Below are 21,595 nucleotides of genomic sequence, written 5' to 3' on the forward strand. Positions count from 1 at the left end.
TATGGTTCCTGTTTAATAATCAAATGATAAATGAAAGTAAATTGAAAAGCCTATTTTTGACAAGTGCTTATCACTTCTCAAACGATCAGCAGTGTTTGGTTGTTCCGGGCTGACCAATAGGTCAGATTTGGCCAAGGGAAACATTAATTCATTGGTGATTTGAAATGTCTACAACTCTTTCCATAGCGAATTCATAATAGGTATGGAGCTCCCAGAATAAAGAAAGTATAACTGGTGGGAAGGTGTAACGTCTCATTACCAGTTGGATAGGTTGGTACTGTTGGTGCTGAATTCAGTCTTGCAGCATATGGGTTCCAATAGCTGAGTTTTTCCAGTATTACTGATCTCCTGATCAACATCGATCTCTGGTTGACAATTTTTGATGTTTGCTGTTCACTGATATCTTTGTATCAGATAGATCCCAGTCTGATTCCCGGGGAATTTGGCAGCTGTGGTGTGACAACATGGGTTCCTGGAATTTGTGCTCCATGTTACTTATGTGTTAGAAAAACTCCAGATTTAAGAATTAATTAACCCTGGTTTGTCCATGTGTTGTCACTGTATTCCTCTCTGAACTTTAGACTTTTTGGCTGCTGAGTGTTTAACTAGTAAATCTTTGTGTTGAGATGTATCCATGACAAACCTAGGCTGGAGCGACTTTGGGAGTAGTTTTATGTTAGACAGAGTACTGTAAGCTTTCTAACTCTCTGGACTACCTTGTGATAGTCTCTGGCGGGGTCAAGCTCCTGACTTTTAACATTACTTCACCTTAGGCTCTGACCCTCGTGACATAACAAGAACCATCGAAGATCTCCGTGTTGTCTGATCATTCCACCTCTGGAGTTTTCCATAAGAAATACCAAGCGAAAGATCGATTAACAAGAGTGGGACAAAGAGTGCCGAGCATTAACCCAAATGATTCGATAAAAGACAACCACATGTGACTGGGCAAATGCATCTGGCTTCGAAGGGAGTAGGGCACGACAATTTGGGACAGTATATCATTACTAATAGGCCTTCAAGAAAGGATGAAGCAAACTCAAGTTTCGTCCATAATCTTTTAAGATTTATTAACCATTTCAGAGAGTATTTTTTATCAAAAACTTATCTTAAAGTGAACAAAGTGAGTATAATGACTGGACGACACATTGAGATAAGAACACCTACGTTCGGAGCTGCTCATCTCATAGTTACTAGAAAAAGAAAATGAGGAATCAACACAAAGGTAGGAAATAATTCGGAACAAGGAAAAACAAAACACATTACAAATGGAGTTCAAACAATTAGAAGTTACAAGCTACAAATACATTCCAACTCTAATTACCTGAATGAATTCAAACAAAACAAAGCAAAACATAAAAGCCATTAATTACTTTCAGATTTAGATTCAAAAGTGAAGTTGTCTCATTGTTAAAGTCAACAGCAGCACATAATATACATTTGGAATTCAGAGACTTCAATAATCAATGAGGCAAGTCTACGGGGTCCAAACGTCATCACATTATTTTACCTGTAAAAGAGGGATAAAGTAATGATGCAAATGTTTATGATCATGGCATTAATATTTCATTTTTTCTTCAAAGAAACTCTCAGAAATTTGACAAACCATGTTCGTCTGCTGGAAGTATGAATAATTGGATTATTCTCACCTTCATCAGAGTGACGGCAGTGCTATAGGAAATACTCAGGAAGAACAGGGTGATGAATGTGGAAGCAGTTGTCCCAATGTTGCCATTATCATCCTCATAGTCTTCAATCTGACTGCCATCTATCACATCTGCAAGAATAAAGCCGAAAACAAATAGTTAGATTATCTATTGATGCGGTCTGACATTTCTGTGTCTAAGCAATGTAACCAGGAATGGGTCCATCTTCTTCAAGCCATCAGGTTGATGTGAAATTTTACTCGATCTGTATCTATGATTGAGTCATTGACTCTCAGCAATAACTTGCTATAACTAACTCCACAGCTTTAATTTACTATCCTGAATTTTCTCGTCAATCTATTATCGGGGAATATTATCATAGACTGACAACGATTATTTCAATGATATTTTATAATTTAATTATAGGTACTGATAGCTGTTTACTTAAATACTGTGCCATCACTGGGTAAGAGCTCAAATGCATTTGCTCTTTTAGTTTATTTATTTGGTAAATCATTAAAATCAATGAGATTCACAGTAAACACATTGCTTCATATTTTGTTTGCAGGGTGTGTATGCGTTCAGAATATTTTTTGCGCATATGTTACTTATTCATTTCTGTCTATAGCTGGTTTTATCTGTTTTTCCTTGATTGCTTGGGTACGTGATTACTTCGCATGTGTCCATGTTGGGATTGTGATGAGTAGACACATTCATGTCCCTTCAGTGCTGGTGTGCTCATTCATCTGGTTGCGATTCTGTATATACATTTTGCTCATTTCACAATGTATAAGAGTCATTGTGTTAATCTCCCACTTCAGTCGTGGGTGCATATGTTTATGTTTTAATATCTTTGTGAATGTGTAGTTTGTTTTCTTTGTCTTGATGCCGTCTAAAAATGTTTATGCATCAAATTCAGATTTTACGTATGTCAAGGTCTTTTCATGTTTATGCTCTACAGCTGTGTTTTGTTAGTATAAACATCATGCTTTGATTGATACTTTTATTTTCAATTTTTCAGTTTTCGCTGGGACTGCTATCTTGTAATTAAAAGTTGCTTATAATCTCTCAGTTCAGAACAGCATTCTCTCTCTCTCTCTCTCAAAGGTACAGTACATGCCTTCAACTTCATAACACCTAACCCCCATCAGAAAAAAATGGAACTTCATAATGAAAAGATGTCTTCTTTATTTCTCTAATTCTTAAACCCATTACTATGTAATATAAATGTCATTAATCTAAGTTATATTTTCTATATTCATTCCTGCACATGTACATAAAATTCGAATCAGTCAAATCTTATCGACACTTTTTCCTTTAATTCCATGATGACACACCTGCTATCAAATTTTTATGACATGCAACATGCACAATCTGCAATGTAAAAGTCTGTAATACAAGACTTCAATAAAATGGCCTCATATTTTTGTATTTACATCTTTCTGAGAATATAAGAGGATTGTGATTTGTGTACACAACCATCTCCAACACATGGTTCATTACCTAAATATTAGAATGTTATAAGGCCAGTATCAAACTGAATAATTCCTTTTTCAGTGTAGAGTATCGTCTCTGGTGGGTGCTGCATTTATTTTAAAAGTAGCCAGTTAGCCATTCAATTTCATCATCATCATTCTGTCTCAGAACAGGTCCAACCCATACGTCACGAGCATCAATGGCAGCATTGAAGTGTTTCAAAAGGTTTTGGTGTATCTAAAACTGGTGCCGTAGTTACTACTGCTTTTAAATTGTCAAATGCCTCCTGGCATTATTCTGTCCACCGAAATATTGTGTTCTTCTTAAAACTGGTCAGCGGTACGACCACACTGCTGATATTTGGATCAAACTTCCGGCAGAATCCAAATGAAACCTCCACTTTCTTGGAGAATGATTGTGGAAATGATCGATGGTCTTCATCTTCACGTTTGAAGATTAGACTTAGACTTACAGTGTGGAAACAGGCCCTTCGGCCCAACAAGTCCACACCGACCCGCCGAAGCGAAACCCACCCATACTCCTACATTTACCCCTTTTACCTAACACTACGGGCAATTTAGCATGGCCAATTCACCTGACCCGCACATCTTTGGACTGTGGGAGGAAACCGGAGCACCCGAAGGAAACCCACGCTGACACGGGGAGAACGTGCAAACTCCACACAGTCAGTCGCCTGAGTCGGGAATTGAACCCGGGTCTCTGGTGCTGTGAGGCAGCAGTGCTAACCACTGTGCCACCGTGCCGCCCACGTTCATTGGGTCAACTTTCCATGTCCAATGTTACGTAATAAAACGTCACATCTGCCTTCACCAATTCTGTTTTCTTTATATTTATTACCAGTTTTGCTTGTTGTAATTGTACAAAGAGCTTTGCTAACTCTCCCACATGATCTTTCTAAGACTCGCTAAAGATGAACTGAATAACTCTGTTCATGAGGCTTTGGAATGTGGCTGGTGCATTTCTCATTTCAAAGGGCATCACTTTGAAGTGATAGAGCATATTTCGGGTTGCAAACACAGAAACGTCTTTTGCATCCTCTGGAGAAAGTACCTGTCAATAACTATACAGTAAGTCCAGCTTTGCGATATTACCGGCTAGTCCAACTTTCTCTACACAGTCGTCCAATCTTGGCACTGGATATGAGTCCAATTTTGTTCGGGCGTTGACCTCCTCTTAGTCCACACAAAATCATTGAGTGCCGTCAGGTTTGAGAACTGACACGATTGGTGAACTTCACATACTCTGACTTGGTTCAAAGATATCTTCATTGAGAATCGCATTCACTTCATTCTGCACCTGGGTGGCTTTGAAAGGATTCAGCCTGTAGGGGTTTTGTTTCATCAGAACAGCTTTCCCTTAATCTTCCTAATGCACAACAGCATTAATCCTTGCCATCTTCTTCCTACATATATTCTCCTTGTGTTGCAACAAACCTTTTAACTGGGTTGTTAGCACCTGAGACAGATAGTTTGCTAACCATCCCATTCCTTAAGAACTTCCTCATTATTTAACCTATTTTGAGGCACATCAAAACCAACTGCATGTGGATTTGGTTTCTCACTTTGTGCGGCAGTAACGAACATTTGCTTCTCCAGTCCCCCGTCTCTTTTAAGGGAAGGTTTCGATGTATTCACATGGCATATTCAATACAGTTTTGTTTTACCTTTCTGACATCTTCACCAGGTAGTTCACCTGAATCAACTTTGTCTCAATTTGATCGGGACCACAAAACCTGGCTTTGAAGGAACCTCCTACCACTGAAGAAATGTTTCAATTTTTGCCTGCTACTTGCTTCATTCGATACTGTGTCCTCTTTAGGTGCTGTTTCTTAACTCACCTACCCGATTTAATCTCTTCCTCACTTCCAATACATAATCAAATTGTGAGATCTCTGAATTCGATCCTTTCAATCCTTCTTTAAGTAATTTCTAAGGACCCCTCACTTCATGTCCGAATATTTACTCAAAGAGAGTAAACTGAGGAGATTCATTTGGGGCGTATCTAATGGCAAACAATACTAACGGGACACCTTTATCACAACCATTCAGATCATCCTGACAGTATGCTTTCAACATGGTCTTCAGTGTCTGAAGCCACCTTTCCAAAGCTCCCTGGGATTCAGGATGGTACACACTTGATTTAACGTGCTACATGCCTAAGCTATCCATAACCTCCTAAAGCAGCCTGGCAGTAAAATTAGATCCTTGGTCTAACTGAATCTCCCTGGGTAGCCCATGCTATGTCAAGTAAACCATTAGCTCCTCTCCACCTTTTTTGCCTTAATTCTCCGTAATAATCTGGAAATCTGTTGGAGACATCCATTATGGTTAACAACTAGTTCCAACTTTTAGTTCTCGGGTGGGGACCTACACAATCAATTTTAACCCATGTGAAAGGTTCTTAAAATGGGGAATTGTCAACAAAGGTGCTGGTTTTATTACCAACTGCGGCTTACCTATCATTTAGCATGTATGACACGTAAAGCAAAACGCAAACACATCCTTGAGCTGTCCAGGCCAATAGAAGTGCTTTTGTAACTTAGCCTGAGTCGGCTGTGCATCTGGGTGACCTCCTACTAGTAATTCATTTGCAAGGCGTGACACTTCCTGTCTACATCCTACTGGCAACACACCCTGGTCCACTCTTGCCCATTTATTCTCTGCACTGAGCTGCTGTGGTCTCCATTTTCATCTTAGGGTGCTATCTTGAAGATAATAAACCGCAGTAATATATTCTGATCCTTTTTCTGAGTATGTATCAATAAATATATTGTTAATTGTCTTGTCTTTGTTTTATAAGTACATTACCCTTTGGGGACTAAACCTTTCTGTTTGACCCTCTGCCTGTTCAGGTTTTTGCTGCAACATTGCATCAAACAGGGTGTCCACTAACTGAACATCAAATCCTTTAACTTTCGCTTTAGTATTTGATTTCTGTCTGTGCTCTATAAATAAATTCTACATATTTTGGAAATATTCCTGAGTATTCATCTTTTAAATCCCTTCATCCCTGGTTTTCCTTTGGCTTCTCCACAACAAAGGGCGTCACTCCCAAATTGGATCCTGTTCAGTAATTCCCAAGAACAAACTGGATTCCTGGAACTCTGGCAGTCATTCCCACTGTTACATCCCCAGTCTTGATTTGGCTCTCCAAACGGATTTACATTGATGAACGTTAAATCTCTGTCTAACTATTCCACAAATTACCACTCTGTCGGGTAACAGATCAGAAATAGTGCAAATTTATTCATCTCTTAGCATGAGAGACTGATTAGCTCCTGTACCTCTCAAAATTATAACTTCTTTCTCATCTCCCCTGTTCTTCCTGAGTAAATGTTACCCACAAAGGCAAACTCTTTTAGAGATCAGGCACTAACTCCATACCCAGTCCCTGTCCATGCTGTGCACTCACATGAAGCTCCTCGACTTTCCTTGTGGTTTTCTTCACTACTTTCACTAATGGCACTGGCTTAGCTTCGTTTACCACATCTTTTCCCACAGTGCCTTTCTTTAACGACTACACTGTAATCCTATGCACCCCACCTTCTGGCAGTTTCAACACCTTTTGCCAGTTTCCTTTTGAAACCACCAACACTGCAATTTTCTGTGTCCCATTCCATTACAGTGAAAACACTCAAGGCCTTTCACATCGTTTGCAACACCTTGGCTTTCTTTTCTCACCTGTGGTAAACTCTTGCCAGTGTGATCTAAGCTTTGTTTCTTCATATATGATCTCCCCTTCTCCCAATTTTTAACCCACACAGGATGAAATTCCTGTCAGTACCGAAATTCTAATTTGTCTACCAATGCATATTTATCTGCCATCTCTGCCATTCTTCTCACTTCTTGAACCTTATGTTCATAAACATGAATTCTTATCATCTCTGGCAGTGAGTTTTTAAAATCTTCCAGCAGAATAATTTCTCTTACAGTCTCATAGGTCTGATCTACTTTTAAGGGGTGCACCCATCTACCAAATTGCAATGTTTAAATCTTCCACATTCAACTTAAATCTGATCTGGTTCCTTCTTTATAGGACATAGCAAATAAAGCACAGAACAGTACAGTATTGTACAGCCCTTCAGCCCTTGATGATGAGCCAGCCTTCTATCCTACTTTAAGATCAGACCAACCGACATTCTTTCATTTTACTATCATCCACGTGCCTATGCAAGAGTCGCTTACATATTCCTAATATTTCTGACTCTTACTACCAATGATGGCAGTGCATTCCACACACCCACCACTTCCTGTGTAAAGAACCTGACTCTGACATCTCCCCTAAACCTTCCTACGACATCTCCCCTAAACCTTCCTCAAATTATTTAAAAATATGTCCCCTCATGATAGACATTTCTGCCCAGGGAACAAAGCTATCTGGCTATGCCTCTCATCATCTTGTACACCTCTATCAAGTTGCCTCTCATCCTTCCTTGCTCCAATAAGAAAAGCCCTAGCTCCCACAAACATTCTTCATACGACATGTCCTCCATTCCAGGCAGCATTCTGGTAAATCTCCTTTGCACTTTCACTAACCCTTCCACATCTTTCCCGTCATGAGGTGACTAGAATAGAACATAATATTCCAAGTGTGGTCTAACCAGGACTCTATAGGGCAGCAGTATAACCTCGTGGTTCTTAAAATCAATCTCCCTGCCAATGAAAGCCAACAAACTATGCACATTCTTCAAAATTCTATCAACGTGGATGATCACTTGGAGGGATCTATGGATGTGGAGCCCAATGTCCCTCTGTTCCTCCACACTACCAAGATTCCTGCCTTTAACCCAGTATTATGCATTCAAATTTGAATTAATTGACACTTTTCTAGGATGATCACCATCTGCCACTTTTCTGTCCAGTTCTGCATCCTATCAATGTCTCAATACAACCTATAACAGCCCTCCACACTATCTGCCACTCCACCAACCTTCATGTCATCAGCAAACTCTCTAACCCACCCTTCCACTTCCTTATCCACGTAATTTATAAAAATCACAAAGAGCAGAGGTCCCAGAACAAATCTCTGCAGATCACCACTGGTCACCAAGCTCCTGGCTAAATACTTTCTATCTACTACCACCGTCTGTCCTCTGTGAGCCAGCCAATTCTGTATCCAGACAAGCAAGTTTCCCTGTATCCCATGCCTCCTTACATTCTGACTTAACCAACTGGCGGGAACCTGACCAAATTCCTGAATAAAATCCATGTACACCATATCTACTGTGCTACATTCATCGAAGTGCTTTGGCACATCCTCAAAGAATTAATTAAGGTTTGTGAGACATGACCTGCTCCTCATAAAGCTATGCTGACTATCTCTAATCGTTTTCCAAGTAATCTGTCTCTCAGAGTACTCTCTGATTCTTTGCCCACCATTGACATAAGAGTGACTGGTCTGTAAATCCCAGGATTATCCCTATTTCCTTTCTGGGGCAACAGAATAACATTTGCCACCCTCCAATCATCTGGCACTCCTCCAGCTGACAGTGAAGGTGCAAATATTATCGCCAAATGTACAGCAATCTCTTCCCACACTTCCCGTAGTAACCTTGCGTATATCCCATCTGGCCCAGGTAATTTATCTATCCTTATGTTTTTCAAAATTTCAGCACATCCTCCTTCCTCACATCAACCTGTTCTCGCGTATCAGTCTATCCCCACTACCCTCAGAAATGTCAAAGCCCCTCTCAATAGTGAATACTGCAGAGAGGTATTCATTGAGGACATCCCCTACATCGTCTGACTCCAGGTGCAAGTTCTCTCCATTATCGCTGAGTGGCCCTAACCTCAGTCTAGCCATCCTCTATTTCCTCACATACGTGTAGAATGTCTCAGGGCTTTCCTTAATCCTACCTGCTAAAGCTATTTAATGCGCCTTTCCAGCTCTCTTAAGTCAATTCTTCAGTCCCTTTCTGGCTACCTCGTAACACTTTCAAGCGCTGGCTGATCGTTGCTTCCTCAGAATTAACGAAGCTTACTTCTTCCTGTTTACTAGATGTTTCACACCCCTAGTCACACAAGGTTCCTTCACCTTCCCATTCCTACCTTGCCTCAGTAGGACAAAACTATCCAGCACTGTCAGCAGGTGCTTCCTAAACACCTCCACGTTTCTGTCATGCATTTCCCTGAGAACATGTTTCCCAATTTAGGTGCCTCAGTTCCTCCCTAATGGCTTTGTAATTCCCCCTCCCCAATTAAATACTTACTAATTGTATCTGCTCCTATCCCCTTCAAGAGCCTCCTAAATGTCATGGAGTTCTGATCACTATCCCGAAAATGCTCTGCCCCCGAGAGACCTGACACCTGAACATCTGAACCCCCACCTAAACGCTTCTATTACTAATTCATAAGCATTCAAAAACAGCCTTTTTGACATCTGCATAATCTCTTGATCCCTCATCTGACAGTGCTGCAAATACCTCACTAGCTCTTCCAACCAGCTTAGTCTGAACTAACATTATTGACAAGTTCTCTGACCACTCTATCTGCATAACCAATTTTTCAAATGAAATTTAACAAAAAGTTTCAACATTTTCTGATCAAAATGTGGCAATCTTTTAACATACTTGTAAATATTAGTAGCTTCCTTCATCTTCATCTTGTTAACTTGAGGTTCCTGACTGATTAGCAATGTCTGAATTTCAAAGTCTCTCTCCCTTTCTTTTCTTCCTCCTTATCTTTGCTCAGCCACGAAATTTCTCTCACTTTCTTTATCTTCCCATCCCATTTGCCTCAATTGAATTTTTTTTTCTGACTCTACTGCACTTGCCTGTTTCTCTGATATACCTAAGTGCATGATCAACTCCATCATAACGTCAGCTTTTCTTTGTCCCTGGTTAAACCCAATTTGGTCATTCCAAAAATATATCTTGCTCTGTTTTCATAAACTTTCTTGAAAAATTTGGGAAACATCTTCAAACCCCAGAAACTTCTGAGCAATATTATAAGCCATTTCCCTCACTTTTAATTTAGCCAACCAGAAGTAACCGAAATGAAGGAAATTTTCTAACCTAAGTTTTATTTAAAGATGTAGGACATAAATTGACAAGTATTTAAATATGCTTGAATCTTTCACACCCCAAATCTGGTCAAACCTGTCAAACTCCATGACTGGATTTATCAAAGCCTGTCCAAATCTCGAGCCGAAACTCCCATACCTGTTCCAGCATAGCAGTAAACCCTTCTGTTTATTAAACCAAACATCCAGAAGCAACTCGCCTTGCTTCATGATCTGATAAAATATGAGTAGCAGTGAACTCTTAAATTCCACAATTTAAAGAAAATAACATCAATTAATTTTTAACTGAGCATCAAACAACAACTATTCAGAACTCGAAGCCGCCCTTCACTTAACTGCTTACTATCTGCCTCCAACAATATGCTGCACCAACAAGACACTTACTAAAATTACATCAGCTTAATTTCAAAACCACACAGTCGCTGTCTCCTTCTGTGTCTTCACTCTTCCAGTTGCTGATTTCTTTCTTTTGTCTTCTTTCTTTTTTAATCAGAGTAAGTTTCACTTGGAAAGGTCCTTTTCAGAGAGAGTGCTTTCGAATTTCATTGACAACAAGGTGTTAGGTGGGCAATTATCTCTCGATGAGTTTCTCTCTCCACAGCAGTTGCCGTCTGACCAATTCTCAGAATGTTTACATTTTATACCTCCCAAAATCAGATCATTTCATTGGTTCAATGTTAGCAATGCAACACATTCAAACTGTACTGCCTTTATGATCCTGGGGCATAATTATTACTGATTGGTTTAATTTGAATTGTTGTCAAAACAGCAACAAAAAACCCTCAGGTATCCATTTCACAGCCAAACATAACATATTTTCAATTTTCTAGTAAACTCTGGGACTATCCTTTAGTCATGTACACAGGGGCTTGTAATCTCTCAGTTCAGAGGTGAATTCTCTCTCTCTCTCTCTCTCTCTCTCTTAAAGGTACAGTACAAATCAACTTCAAAACAACATGGATGTATTCCTTTCTGAGTGTTTGTGTGAAATGCGACTGCATCTCTGTTTCTGTGCTTACATCATAGGGTGCCTATTTTTATGATTGTTAAAGTTTTAATCGAATGATAACAGTTGAGTCTGATTACATTGAATAGAAATATATGCAGGTTTTCTATCTGTGAAACAAAATGACTTCAGCTGATCGAATATCAGGTTTGATCCCAGATGCTCGAGCAAACCCAGACAAATCTCTAGAAGACACACTGGTATGGCCAATCACCGGGTCAGAATTGGATTACGAGGAATCAAGTTTGGAAGATAATGAACAGGAATAAACGTTTTCAACATTCTTGAAAAGTATCATGTTTCATCGCAAAATACATGTTTACAACATTGTTGCTGTCACAGAAATGTTAAATCACGGAGTGTAAGCAGGAAGCTGACTTAGTCACTAGTTCCCATTACTCAGGATCTCTCCCTTGAAAACTCTACGGGGGGAAATAAGAGTGCAGTCTGTTAATCATTTCCCCCTTCCTCTCTTTATGCTCAACCCTATCTATTTCGAACTCATTCTCTGGTGCGAGATCCCTGCTCGTTTCCCGAAATGAAAGTTAGATTCGAGCTGCTCTGCACTCTTTGTTATTGGTGCCCAGAGTTTTCCTTTCCAATTGCTGTGTCATAAATTAAAAAAAATTTCCAAGAAGTTTTTGTTTAAAATGTTCCTGATTGGTACAATGTGGCATTTAAAGCTGACATGATTGTGCAGGAATGGACAATTCAGGAATCAGGAACACGGAATCAAAATGCATGGTTTTCCTCTGTCAGGAAAATGGCATTGTCAGATATAGTCTCAGTGGGATTGAGTATAGGAAAAGGTACGTTGTGGAATTCTGCACTGAGTGAGCTTCACTCTGTCCCTGAACTAGGGTATATCTGAGCTGGGAGCGTGAACTGCACAAGACCCTAGACTTAGACCTGTTAATAACTGACTTTAACTTGACAAGTGGAATATTGATCGATGTGGGAAATTAATTAAACGATTGTGTATTTAAAACACAATTGAAGAAAAAAGCCTTTATTATCTTTATTGAATTATTAAAGGTAACCTTTAGATTTTCATTGACATGAATTAATGGTGTCCATCAATGCAAGTGAAATGTTTACAAAACTCGGTTTACCGCTGGATTTATCAACTGTTCTGTTGATGGTCTTCAATGGAATCGCTTCATGTCCCACCACACAGGAGTAAGAAGCACCGCTGGCCCACTCCTCCGCTGTGATCGATAACAGGCTGTACATGAAGAAGGAGGTGTTGTCATTCTCTGCCATCACCTTGGTGTTCCTGTAGTTACTGGGATTCACCGGCTTATTGTTGGTGGTCCATTTGATGAAAACCTCTCTGGGGAAGAAACCTCTCACTAAACAGGTGAGTGAGACGACCGTTTGCTCGGAGAGTTCTTCTGAAGTGGGTCGGAGAATGGACACTGATGGCTCCAGAAGATTTGTCACTGCAGGATAATTGCAACAAATGCAACTGAATTTTTCAGAAGTCCTGACACAATTCGGCATGGATTGATATTTCACGACATGTTTAAATATTCAATTTTCAGTTTCGGACTTACCCACTTTTATTTTCTAAGGATAGAGAATGGCATCCAATTTATTAAAAAAAAGTAAAAAAAAATTGTTAGGAAGTTTTTTTCATGATTCCAGCCCAGCATTTGGAAATTCTGTCCATTTGTCAATGCTGATGTGTCGGTCAAAACCAGGTTGCTCCCCGCCTTATTTGACTCCATCATAATATAATCTCCTTTAATCCATCTTTTATCTAAAACCAGCTACTTAGGTATCAAATAGATCATTAATGGTCCCAACAGTCTTGGCTCATTCCCAATTAAAGCATGTTATTAATGTAACCACACCTAAATGGCACATGCATTTGAAACAAATACAGTAACTTATTTTGTGTTTTAACTTCACTGCTCACCTTTCTCCTTGCGAATGGAATCTCTCGCAGGTGTTGGTAGATGCTGATGGTTGACCGAGCAATCGAAATGGTCTCCACTCAGCCAGGCTTGAGTCGAGATAACTAATGTGCTGGTCACGCTGTCAGGAGCATCTCCGGGATTGTCAGCAATCTCTGATTTCACAGTTTCCTCTCCTTGTGTCCACGTGACCAGGATTCCAGAGCCAAGCTTGGACACAACACAGGTTAAGGTGACCGTTGCGTCCAGTAAGACCTGTTCTATTGGTGGAGGTAGGATTTTAACTGTGTAATCCAGGCAATCGCTAATTCCTATGAAGCAGAAAGCAAAATAATCGAAATGTTCCTCTTCCAAGATCTATTTTACCCGTCTTCAGGCAAATCTCCTTCCAAGTGGCAAAGTCTAACTATTGCTGAGGCTGAAAATGTACCTACTATTATTTATATATTTTGATTATGAAAACATTCGTGATAACCTAAAACATGTCCTGCGTTGTAATTATTTCAAATGTTTGCTGGTCTGCAAAGATTGGTTTAGTTTGAGAAACTTGGTTGGCATGGATGAGTTAGACCGAAGGGTCTGTTTACACACTGTATGACTCTATGACTCGATATTGAATAATGGCCAATACTAAAGTACCACTTACATCAAAAGGGAACAGATACAGCATGATGGGAAACTAACAGCTGCCTTGTGCTATTTACTTAGATGAATAATTCTATGTACCTGATTCACATTCCAGTGCAGAGTGATTTGGAGTTTTCTGGGGTGCGTTTATGCTTCGACTTTGAGTGAGCCCTTGGTGAGTAACCTGACAGGTATAGATGGCGCTGTGAAACCACTCAACAGCAGAGATGTTCAGCCAACTGGTCGCTGAGAATTTGCCATATGCTTCACACAATGGAGCGGTGAAAAAGTTCGAGTCCATGGGGAACCCATTTTTCAACCAACTCACGGAGATTGTCTTCGGATGGAAACCGCTGATTGAACAGAGGACAGTTGCATACTTGCTGCTTGCGATGTCTTCGCTGGAGCTGACAGTCAGGAGGAGAGTTGGAGGGGCGTCTTCTGATGGACCTTAAGGAAGCATACTGTATAAATTACCTGACGGATCTGATACCAAATGCCATGGATTGTTGGATACTTGCCTTTATTAGCCGAGGCACAGAGTTTCGGAGGAGGGAGGTGAAACTGGAATGTAATAAAACTTTGGTTAGACCACAGCAAACGCACTGTGTACAGTTGTGGAGCCCACATTAGAGGAGGGATGTGAATACAATGCAGAGGACTAAGAGAAGGATGACCAGGATGTTATCCGGGATGCAAAATTGTAGTTTTGAAAGGATGAAATGAGATTGGCTGGACTGGCTTTGTTTTCCTTGGAGCAGAGGAGAAGAAGCGGGAACACGATGGAGATGTGTGGAATAATGAGGATATGGACGGGGAGAGAGGAAGGAACATTCCCACTTGCTGGTAGAGGCAACGTCGAAGGGGGTTTAAGGATGATTAGAGTGGATGCCAGCAGAAAAATATAACTCAGGTGGTGCTGGGAATCTGGATCACAGTATATAAGGCTGGGAGAGATGACACCCTCATAATATTGAATTAGTATTGAACCGCAGTGTGAAGTTATGCAAGGCAATGGATAAAATGCTCAGAGATTGAACAGAATCATTCGGTTTTGGTAGGCATCGATTCAAAAAGCTGAATGGTTTAGGTTCCCTGTGGTAGACCTCTCTGACTCTGTTGGAAGTGATATAAATAATGCACCATGCTAATCTCACCTATTTTGTTAATCTCAGTCCCTCCAACACTTACATGGCATTGCAATGCTCTTGTTGGACTTGCTGTGTTGAACTTCACAGTAGATTTTGCTGCAATTCGCCTCTGACTCGGTCAGGGTTAACTGGCTGCTCAGGGTGTAAGTTCCCTTCTTGTTCCTCACTGATGGGTAAGTCTTCACTCCAGCCGTGATCTTCTCTCCGTCTTTCTTCCAGGTCACTGTGGTGACGTCTGGAATGTAATCCATCGCCAAACAGCCATAAATGATGGAGCGATCCATGTCGTCTTGTTGACAGGTTGAGACCAGGCCATAAAGTGTGGGGGCAGATGGCACCGCTAGGAAAAAGAAAAAAATGGGCTATTTAACAAGTGAGACTCTGTCAATGAAACAGTATCCGTGATGAAACTCTGTTCACAGCTATGAAACTGTTCCACATTTTCCAATTCAAAGCTCCAGCGGAATTTTAGACTATTTTTGTTGTGGTTGATTTGTTGACTATGATGTCGTGCTACCATCATCAGAAACACGCCCTTCCATCTTGACTATTATCATATTACTGCACGAAGGAATAAGAACACTCCGATACTATCATCATTAACCGTTCCAAAATTTTACAAAAACGAGACGGGGCATGTTCATTGAACTCAAATTGAGGAGCAGAGTAATTAATTCAACCTCTCTGCTTTTCTCAAACCAAAAACATTCCACAAAAAATAAATTGTCTCGTCCTTTATATCAGTTTTCTTCTCGAAGTGCTTAATTGAAATTAAATGTTTCCAAATTATACGACCTCAGATTCACAACATCTCCAAAAACATACATCGTGACTAAAGTTCAATAGTAACTCTGCAATCTGTCGTTACCCAATTACAATGTGACCCACCATGAAATTTGATTGTATAAAAGTCTACAGTGGCTTGAAGCATTTCGGGGTTTTGAGACTCAGTGTGAAACTGCTTTAATCTAATTCCAATCTGAAATAAAAGAAAACGGTTATCCTGGACGGTGTTAACCTGGTTGAAAGTGATTAAAGCTACATTCATCCAGGCAAGTGAATAGCATGCAGTCACAACCCATAAACCTTGCAGTCTGTGGCCAGGCGTAAGTGGACACGACGTGAGTTACTTCGCTGCAAAATGGCTGGTGTCTGACCTGCTCTTGTCGCCATAATATTTAAAAGCAGACTCCAGTTCACTTTATGTCAATAATAACCCACAGCATTTTGAGGATGTCAGATTCACAAATGGTATTAACATAGAGTCATAGAGATGTATAGCATGGAAATAGATCCTTCAGTCCAACCTATCCATGCCGTCCAGATATCCAAACCCAATCTATTCCCATGTGTGAGCACTAGGCCCATATCCTGGCAAACCCTTCCTATTCATATAACCATCCAAATGCCTCTTAAATGTTGCAATTGTACCAGCCTCCACCACATCCTCTGGCAGCTCATTCCATACATATACCACCCTCTGCATGAAAAAGTTGCCCTTTAGGTCTATTTTATATCTTTCCCCTCTCACCCTAAACATTTGTCCTGCCCTCTAGTTCTGGACTCCCCCACCCCAGGGAAAAGACTTTGTCAATTTATCCTATCCATGCCCCTCATAATTTTGTAAACCTCTATGAGGTCATCCCTCACTCTCCGACGCTCCAGGGAAAACAGCCACTGCCTGTTCAGGCTCTGCCTGTAACACAAATCCTCCAACCCTGGCAACATCCTTGTAATTTTTTTCTGAACACTTGCAAGTTTCATAACATCCTTCTGATAGGAAGAATGCCAGAATTGCATGCAATATTTCAACAGTGGCCGAACCAATGTCCTGTACAGCCGCAACATGGCCTCTCAACTCCTGTACTCAATATTCTGACAAATAGAGGAAAGCATACCAAACGCCTTTTTTACTATCCTATCTACCTGCGACTCCACTTTCAAGGAGCTATGAACCTGTACTCCAAGGTTTCTTTGTTCAGAAACACTCCCTAGGACCTTACCATTAAGTGTATAAGTCCTGCTAAGATTTGCTTTCCCAAAATGCAGCACCACGTATTTATCTGAATTAAACTCCATCTGCCACTTCTCAGCCCATTGGCCCATCTGGTCCAGATCCTGTTGTAATCTGAGGTAACCCTCTTTGCTCTCCACTACACCTCCAATTTTGATGTCATCTGCAAACTTACTAACTGCATGTCTTATGCTCATATCCAAATCATTTACATAAATGACAAAAAGTAGGGGACCAAGCACCGATCCTTGTGGCACTCCACTGGTCACAGGCCTCCAGTCTGAAAAACAACCCTCCACCCTCTGTCTTCTACCTTTGAGCCAGTTCTGTATCCAAATGGCTAGATCTCCCTGTATTCCATGAGATCTAACCTTGCTAAGCTGTCTCCCATGGGGAACCTTGTCGAACACCTTACTGAAGTCCATATAGATCACATCTACTGCTCTGCCCTCATCAATCTTCTTAGCTACTACTTCAAAAAAACTCAATCAAGTTTGTGAGACATGATTTCCCACGCGCAAAGCCGTGTTATCTATTGCTAATCTGTCCTTGCCTTTCCAAATACATGTACATCCTGTCCCTCAGGATATCCTCGAACAACTTGCCCACCGCAGAGTTCAGGCTTACCAGTCTATAGTTCCCTGGCTTGTCTTTACCGCCCTCCTTAAACAGTGGCAACACGTTTGCCAACCTCTAGCCCTGCGGCACCTCACCTGCGACTATCAATGATACAAATATCCCAGCAGGGGCCCTGCAATCACTTCTCTAGCTTCCCACAGTGTTCTTGGATACACATGATCAGGTTCAGGGGATTTATCTACCTTTAACCGTTTGAAGACATCCAGCACTTCCTCATCTGTAATCTGGACTTTTTGCAAGATGTCACCATCTATTTCCCTACAACCTATGTCCTCCATATCCTTTTACACAGTAAATACTGATGCAAAATATTCATTTAGTATCTCCCCCATTCTCTGTGTCTCCACACAAAGATGGCCTTGCTGATCTTTGGAGGGCCCTATTCTCTCCCTAGTTACCCTTTTGTCCTTAATATATTTGTAAAACCCCTTTGGATAGCCAAAGCTATCTGATGTCCCCATTTTGCCATCCTGATTTCCCTCTTAAGTATACTCCTACTTCCTTTATACTCTTCTAAGGATTCACTCGACCTATCCTGTCTATACCTGACATATGCTTCCTTCTTTTTCTTAACCGAACCCTCAATTCCTTTAGTCATCCCTCATTCCCTACATGCGTTCCCTTTCACCCTGACAGGAATAAACTTTCTCTGGACTTTCGAGATCACCTTTTCTGAAGGCTTCCCATTTCCCAGCCGTCCCTTTACCTGCGAACATCTGCCTCCCATCAGCTTTCGAATGTTCTTGCCTACTATTGTCAAAATTGGCCTTTCCCTAAATTAGAAGTGACCTGTATAAGAAGGACGGATTGCACCTAAATTGGAAGGGGACAAATATACTGGCTGGGAAATTTGCTCGAACTGCTTGGGAGGATTCACACTAGTAAGGTGGGAGGTGGGACCCAGAGAGAAAGTGAGGGAAGAGATCGATCTGAGATGGGTACAGCTGAGAACAGAAATGAGTCAAGCAGTCAGGGCAGGCAGGGACAAGGGAGGACTAATAAATTAAACTGCATTTATTTCAAAGCAACGGGCTTAACAGGGAAGGCAGGTGAACTCAGGGCATGGTTAGGAACATGGATTCACGATATCATAGCAATTACAGAAATATGGCTCAGGGATAGGCAGGACTGGCAGCTTAAAGTTCCAGGATACAAATGTGACAGGAAGGATAGAAAGGGAGGCAAGAGAGGAGGGGCAGTGGCATTTTTGATAAGGAATAGCATTACAGGTGTGCTGAGGGAGGATATTCCCGGAAATGCATCCATGGATGTTATTTGGGTGGCGCTGAGAAAAAAAGAAAGGGATGATCACCTTATTTGGATTATGTTATAGACCTCCCAATAGTCAGAGGGAAATTGAGAAACAAACTTTTAAGTGGATCTTAGCTATCTCTAAGGATAGTTATGGTAGGGGATTTTAACTTTCCAAACATCGACTGGGACTGCCAGAGTGTCAAAGGTTTAGATGGAGAGGAATTTGTTTAGTGTGTACAGGCAATTTTCAGATTCAGTATGTGGATGTATTTACTAGAGAAGGTGCAAAACTTGACCTACTCTTGGGAAATAAGGCAGGGCAGGGGACTGAGGTGTCACTGGGGGAGCACTTTGAAGCCAGCGACCATAATTCTATTCATTTTAAAATAGTGATGGAAAAGGATAGACCAGATCTAACATAAAATATCAATAGAAATATTTAAGGTCACTGTTCCTCGAGATGGAAAATAGTAGGCATCTGTGTTGAGAAGGTAAAAAAAAACGAGGACTGCAGCTGCTGGAAACTTGAGTCTAGATTAGAGTGGTGCTGGAAAAACACAGCAGATCAGGCAGCATCTGAGGAGCAGGAAAATCAACGTTTTGGGCAAAAGTTCTTCATCAGGAATAGAGGAATATTGTTGATGAAGGGCTTTTGCCCGAAACGTCGACTTTCCTGCTCCTCGGGTGCTACCTGACTTGCTGTGCTTTTCCAGCACCTCTCTAATCTAGACCTGTATTGAGAAGTCAAAGAGAGTAGTGCTGGAAAAGCACAGCCTGTCAGGCAACATCCGAGGAGCAGGGGAATCGATGTTTCGGGCAAAAGCCCTTCATCAGTGCTGTTCCATGGATGCTGCCTGACCAGCTGTGCTTTGCCAGCAGCACATTCTGATGTCCAGCAACTAGAGTCCTCAATTTATTTCCACATCTGTTGAGAAGCTTCCTTCTCACTTAGCAATGCAAGACAGGTGTCTCTCGATGGGATGATGGTCGCTGCAGCATTAGAGATAGGAGCTGATCATCGAGACCAGAAAAAAGATCTGTCTCACCTGATTGAACGTGAAACTTCCAACTGGCAATTAAAGAACAAAGAACAAAGACAATTACAGCACAGGAACAGGCCCTTCAGCCCTCCAAGTTTGTGAAGACCCAGATCCTCTATCCAAACCTGTTGCCTATTTTCTAATTATCTGTGTCTCGAAATATCTTAAATAAAGCTTTCATGCCCACCTCTACCAACATGCTCCAGGCACCCACCACCCTATGGGCAAGATCTTTCCACTTATATCTCCCTTAAACTTCTCCCCTCTCACTTTGAACTCGTGACTGGAGTAACTGTGTCCCCCACTCTATGAAAAAGCTTCATACTGTCCACCCTATCGATACCTCACACGAATTTGTAGACCTCAAACAGGTTTTCCCTCACCCTCCATCTTTCTAACAAAAATAATCCTAATCTATTCAACCTCTCTTCATAGTTAGCACCCTCCCTACCAGGCAACATCGTGATGAATATCCTCTGTACCCTCTCCAAAGCATCCACATCCTTTTGCTAATATGGCAACCAAAATTGGACACAATATTCCAAATGTGGCCAAACCAAATTTCTATACAACTATAACATGACCTGCCAATTCTTGAGCTCAAAATCCCATTCAATGACAGAAAGCATGATGCATGGCTTCTTGACCACTCTACTGACCTGTGTTAGCACAATGTATCTGAAAATCAAAATCTCTCTGCATATCAATTTTCACGGGACTTTTCCATTTAACGTATAGTTCCCTCTTGAAATAGATCTTTCAAAATGTATCACCTCGCAATTGCCTGGATTGAACGCCATCTTCCATTTCTCTGCCCAACTCTCAAATCCATATTCTGCTGCATTCTCTGACAGCCTGCTTCACAATCTGCTACTCCGCCAATCTTAGCATCATCTACAAACTTTCTAAACAGACCATGAATACCTTCCTCCAGATCATTTATGTATATTACAAATAATCCAAATTTTGGAGGCCTTTGAAGACGTGGCTGCCTCCTTTAAGCATTCAGAGACTTTGGAATGTTTTGAGTTGGCCTTTCTCCAAGTATGGTTCGAGATATTAACATTTTAACTTCAATAACTATCAACTTAACGCAAGTTTATTGCAAATCACTATCAGGTTCTGAACATCCATCCACATTGACAACCTCGAACCTGCCCTGTATGAATGTCCGTGGTACAGCTGTCACTGACTGGACATGCCATCATAGATTTCACACACCCCCTGACAGGTTCCAACTCCTCCAGACATATTCCCAGCCCTTAGTCATCTACCTCTAATCTTACCCAAACAAACCTGTGCACATTGCAACCTACCTCCCTAAACCACCTGCCCTTACTGCCTGTCATTTCACCAACCTCTGATTGTTGCATTTTGACATCAAGTCCACCTACCACTTCACTACCACTGACACAACCAGTTGCCCTGTTTACTATCAACTAACTAGCCTTGAAACTGATCCATCTGTTGTATTTCCGCTCAAACTGCCAGTGATCCCACCAAGCACCACGCTACCAAACTAACACGCCACAGCCTGTCAGCTCACATTGCATCACATTATCACCCGATCCCATTACCATCTCTCTACCTTCTGATCTTAGGAAACTTATTCTGAACTTCGAGCCTGCTTCAATATTGAGACATAGAGTCACACAGAATGGAAAGGGAGGCTTCACTCCAACTTGTCCTTGCCAAACAATGCTCCCAAACTCAACTAGTTTGCTCATATTTGGTCCATATGCCACCGACCTTTTCTTATTTGCATTATTGCCTAAAAGTCTT

General features: G+C 41.1%; 1 gene segment (V, D, J or C); it reads right to left on the minus strand.

Annotated features, from left to right (window-relative positions):
- Positions 1–21,595, minus strand: part of LOC132835894 (Ig heavy chain C region, membrane-bound form-like) — a 49,466-nt gene that overhangs the window by 16,325 nt on the left and 11,546 nt on the right. Inside the window, 5 exon segments of the C gene segment in view lie at positions 1,650–1,777; positions 12,282–12,611; positions 13,091–13,399; positions 13,815–14,153; positions 14,901–15,206. Of these exon segments, the coding sequence occupies positions 1,650–1,777; positions 12,282–12,611; positions 13,091–13,399; positions 13,815–14,153; positions 14,901–15,206 (1,412 nt within the window).

This window comes from Hemiscyllium ocellatum, chromosome 45 (assembly GCF_020745735.1).
Source record: "Hemiscyllium ocellatum isolate sHemOce1 chromosome 45, sHemOce1.pat.X.cur, whole genome shotgun sequence".
NCBI lineage: Eukaryota > Metazoa > Chordata > Chondrichthyes > Orectolobiformes > Hemiscylliidae > Hemiscyllium > Hemiscyllium ocellatum.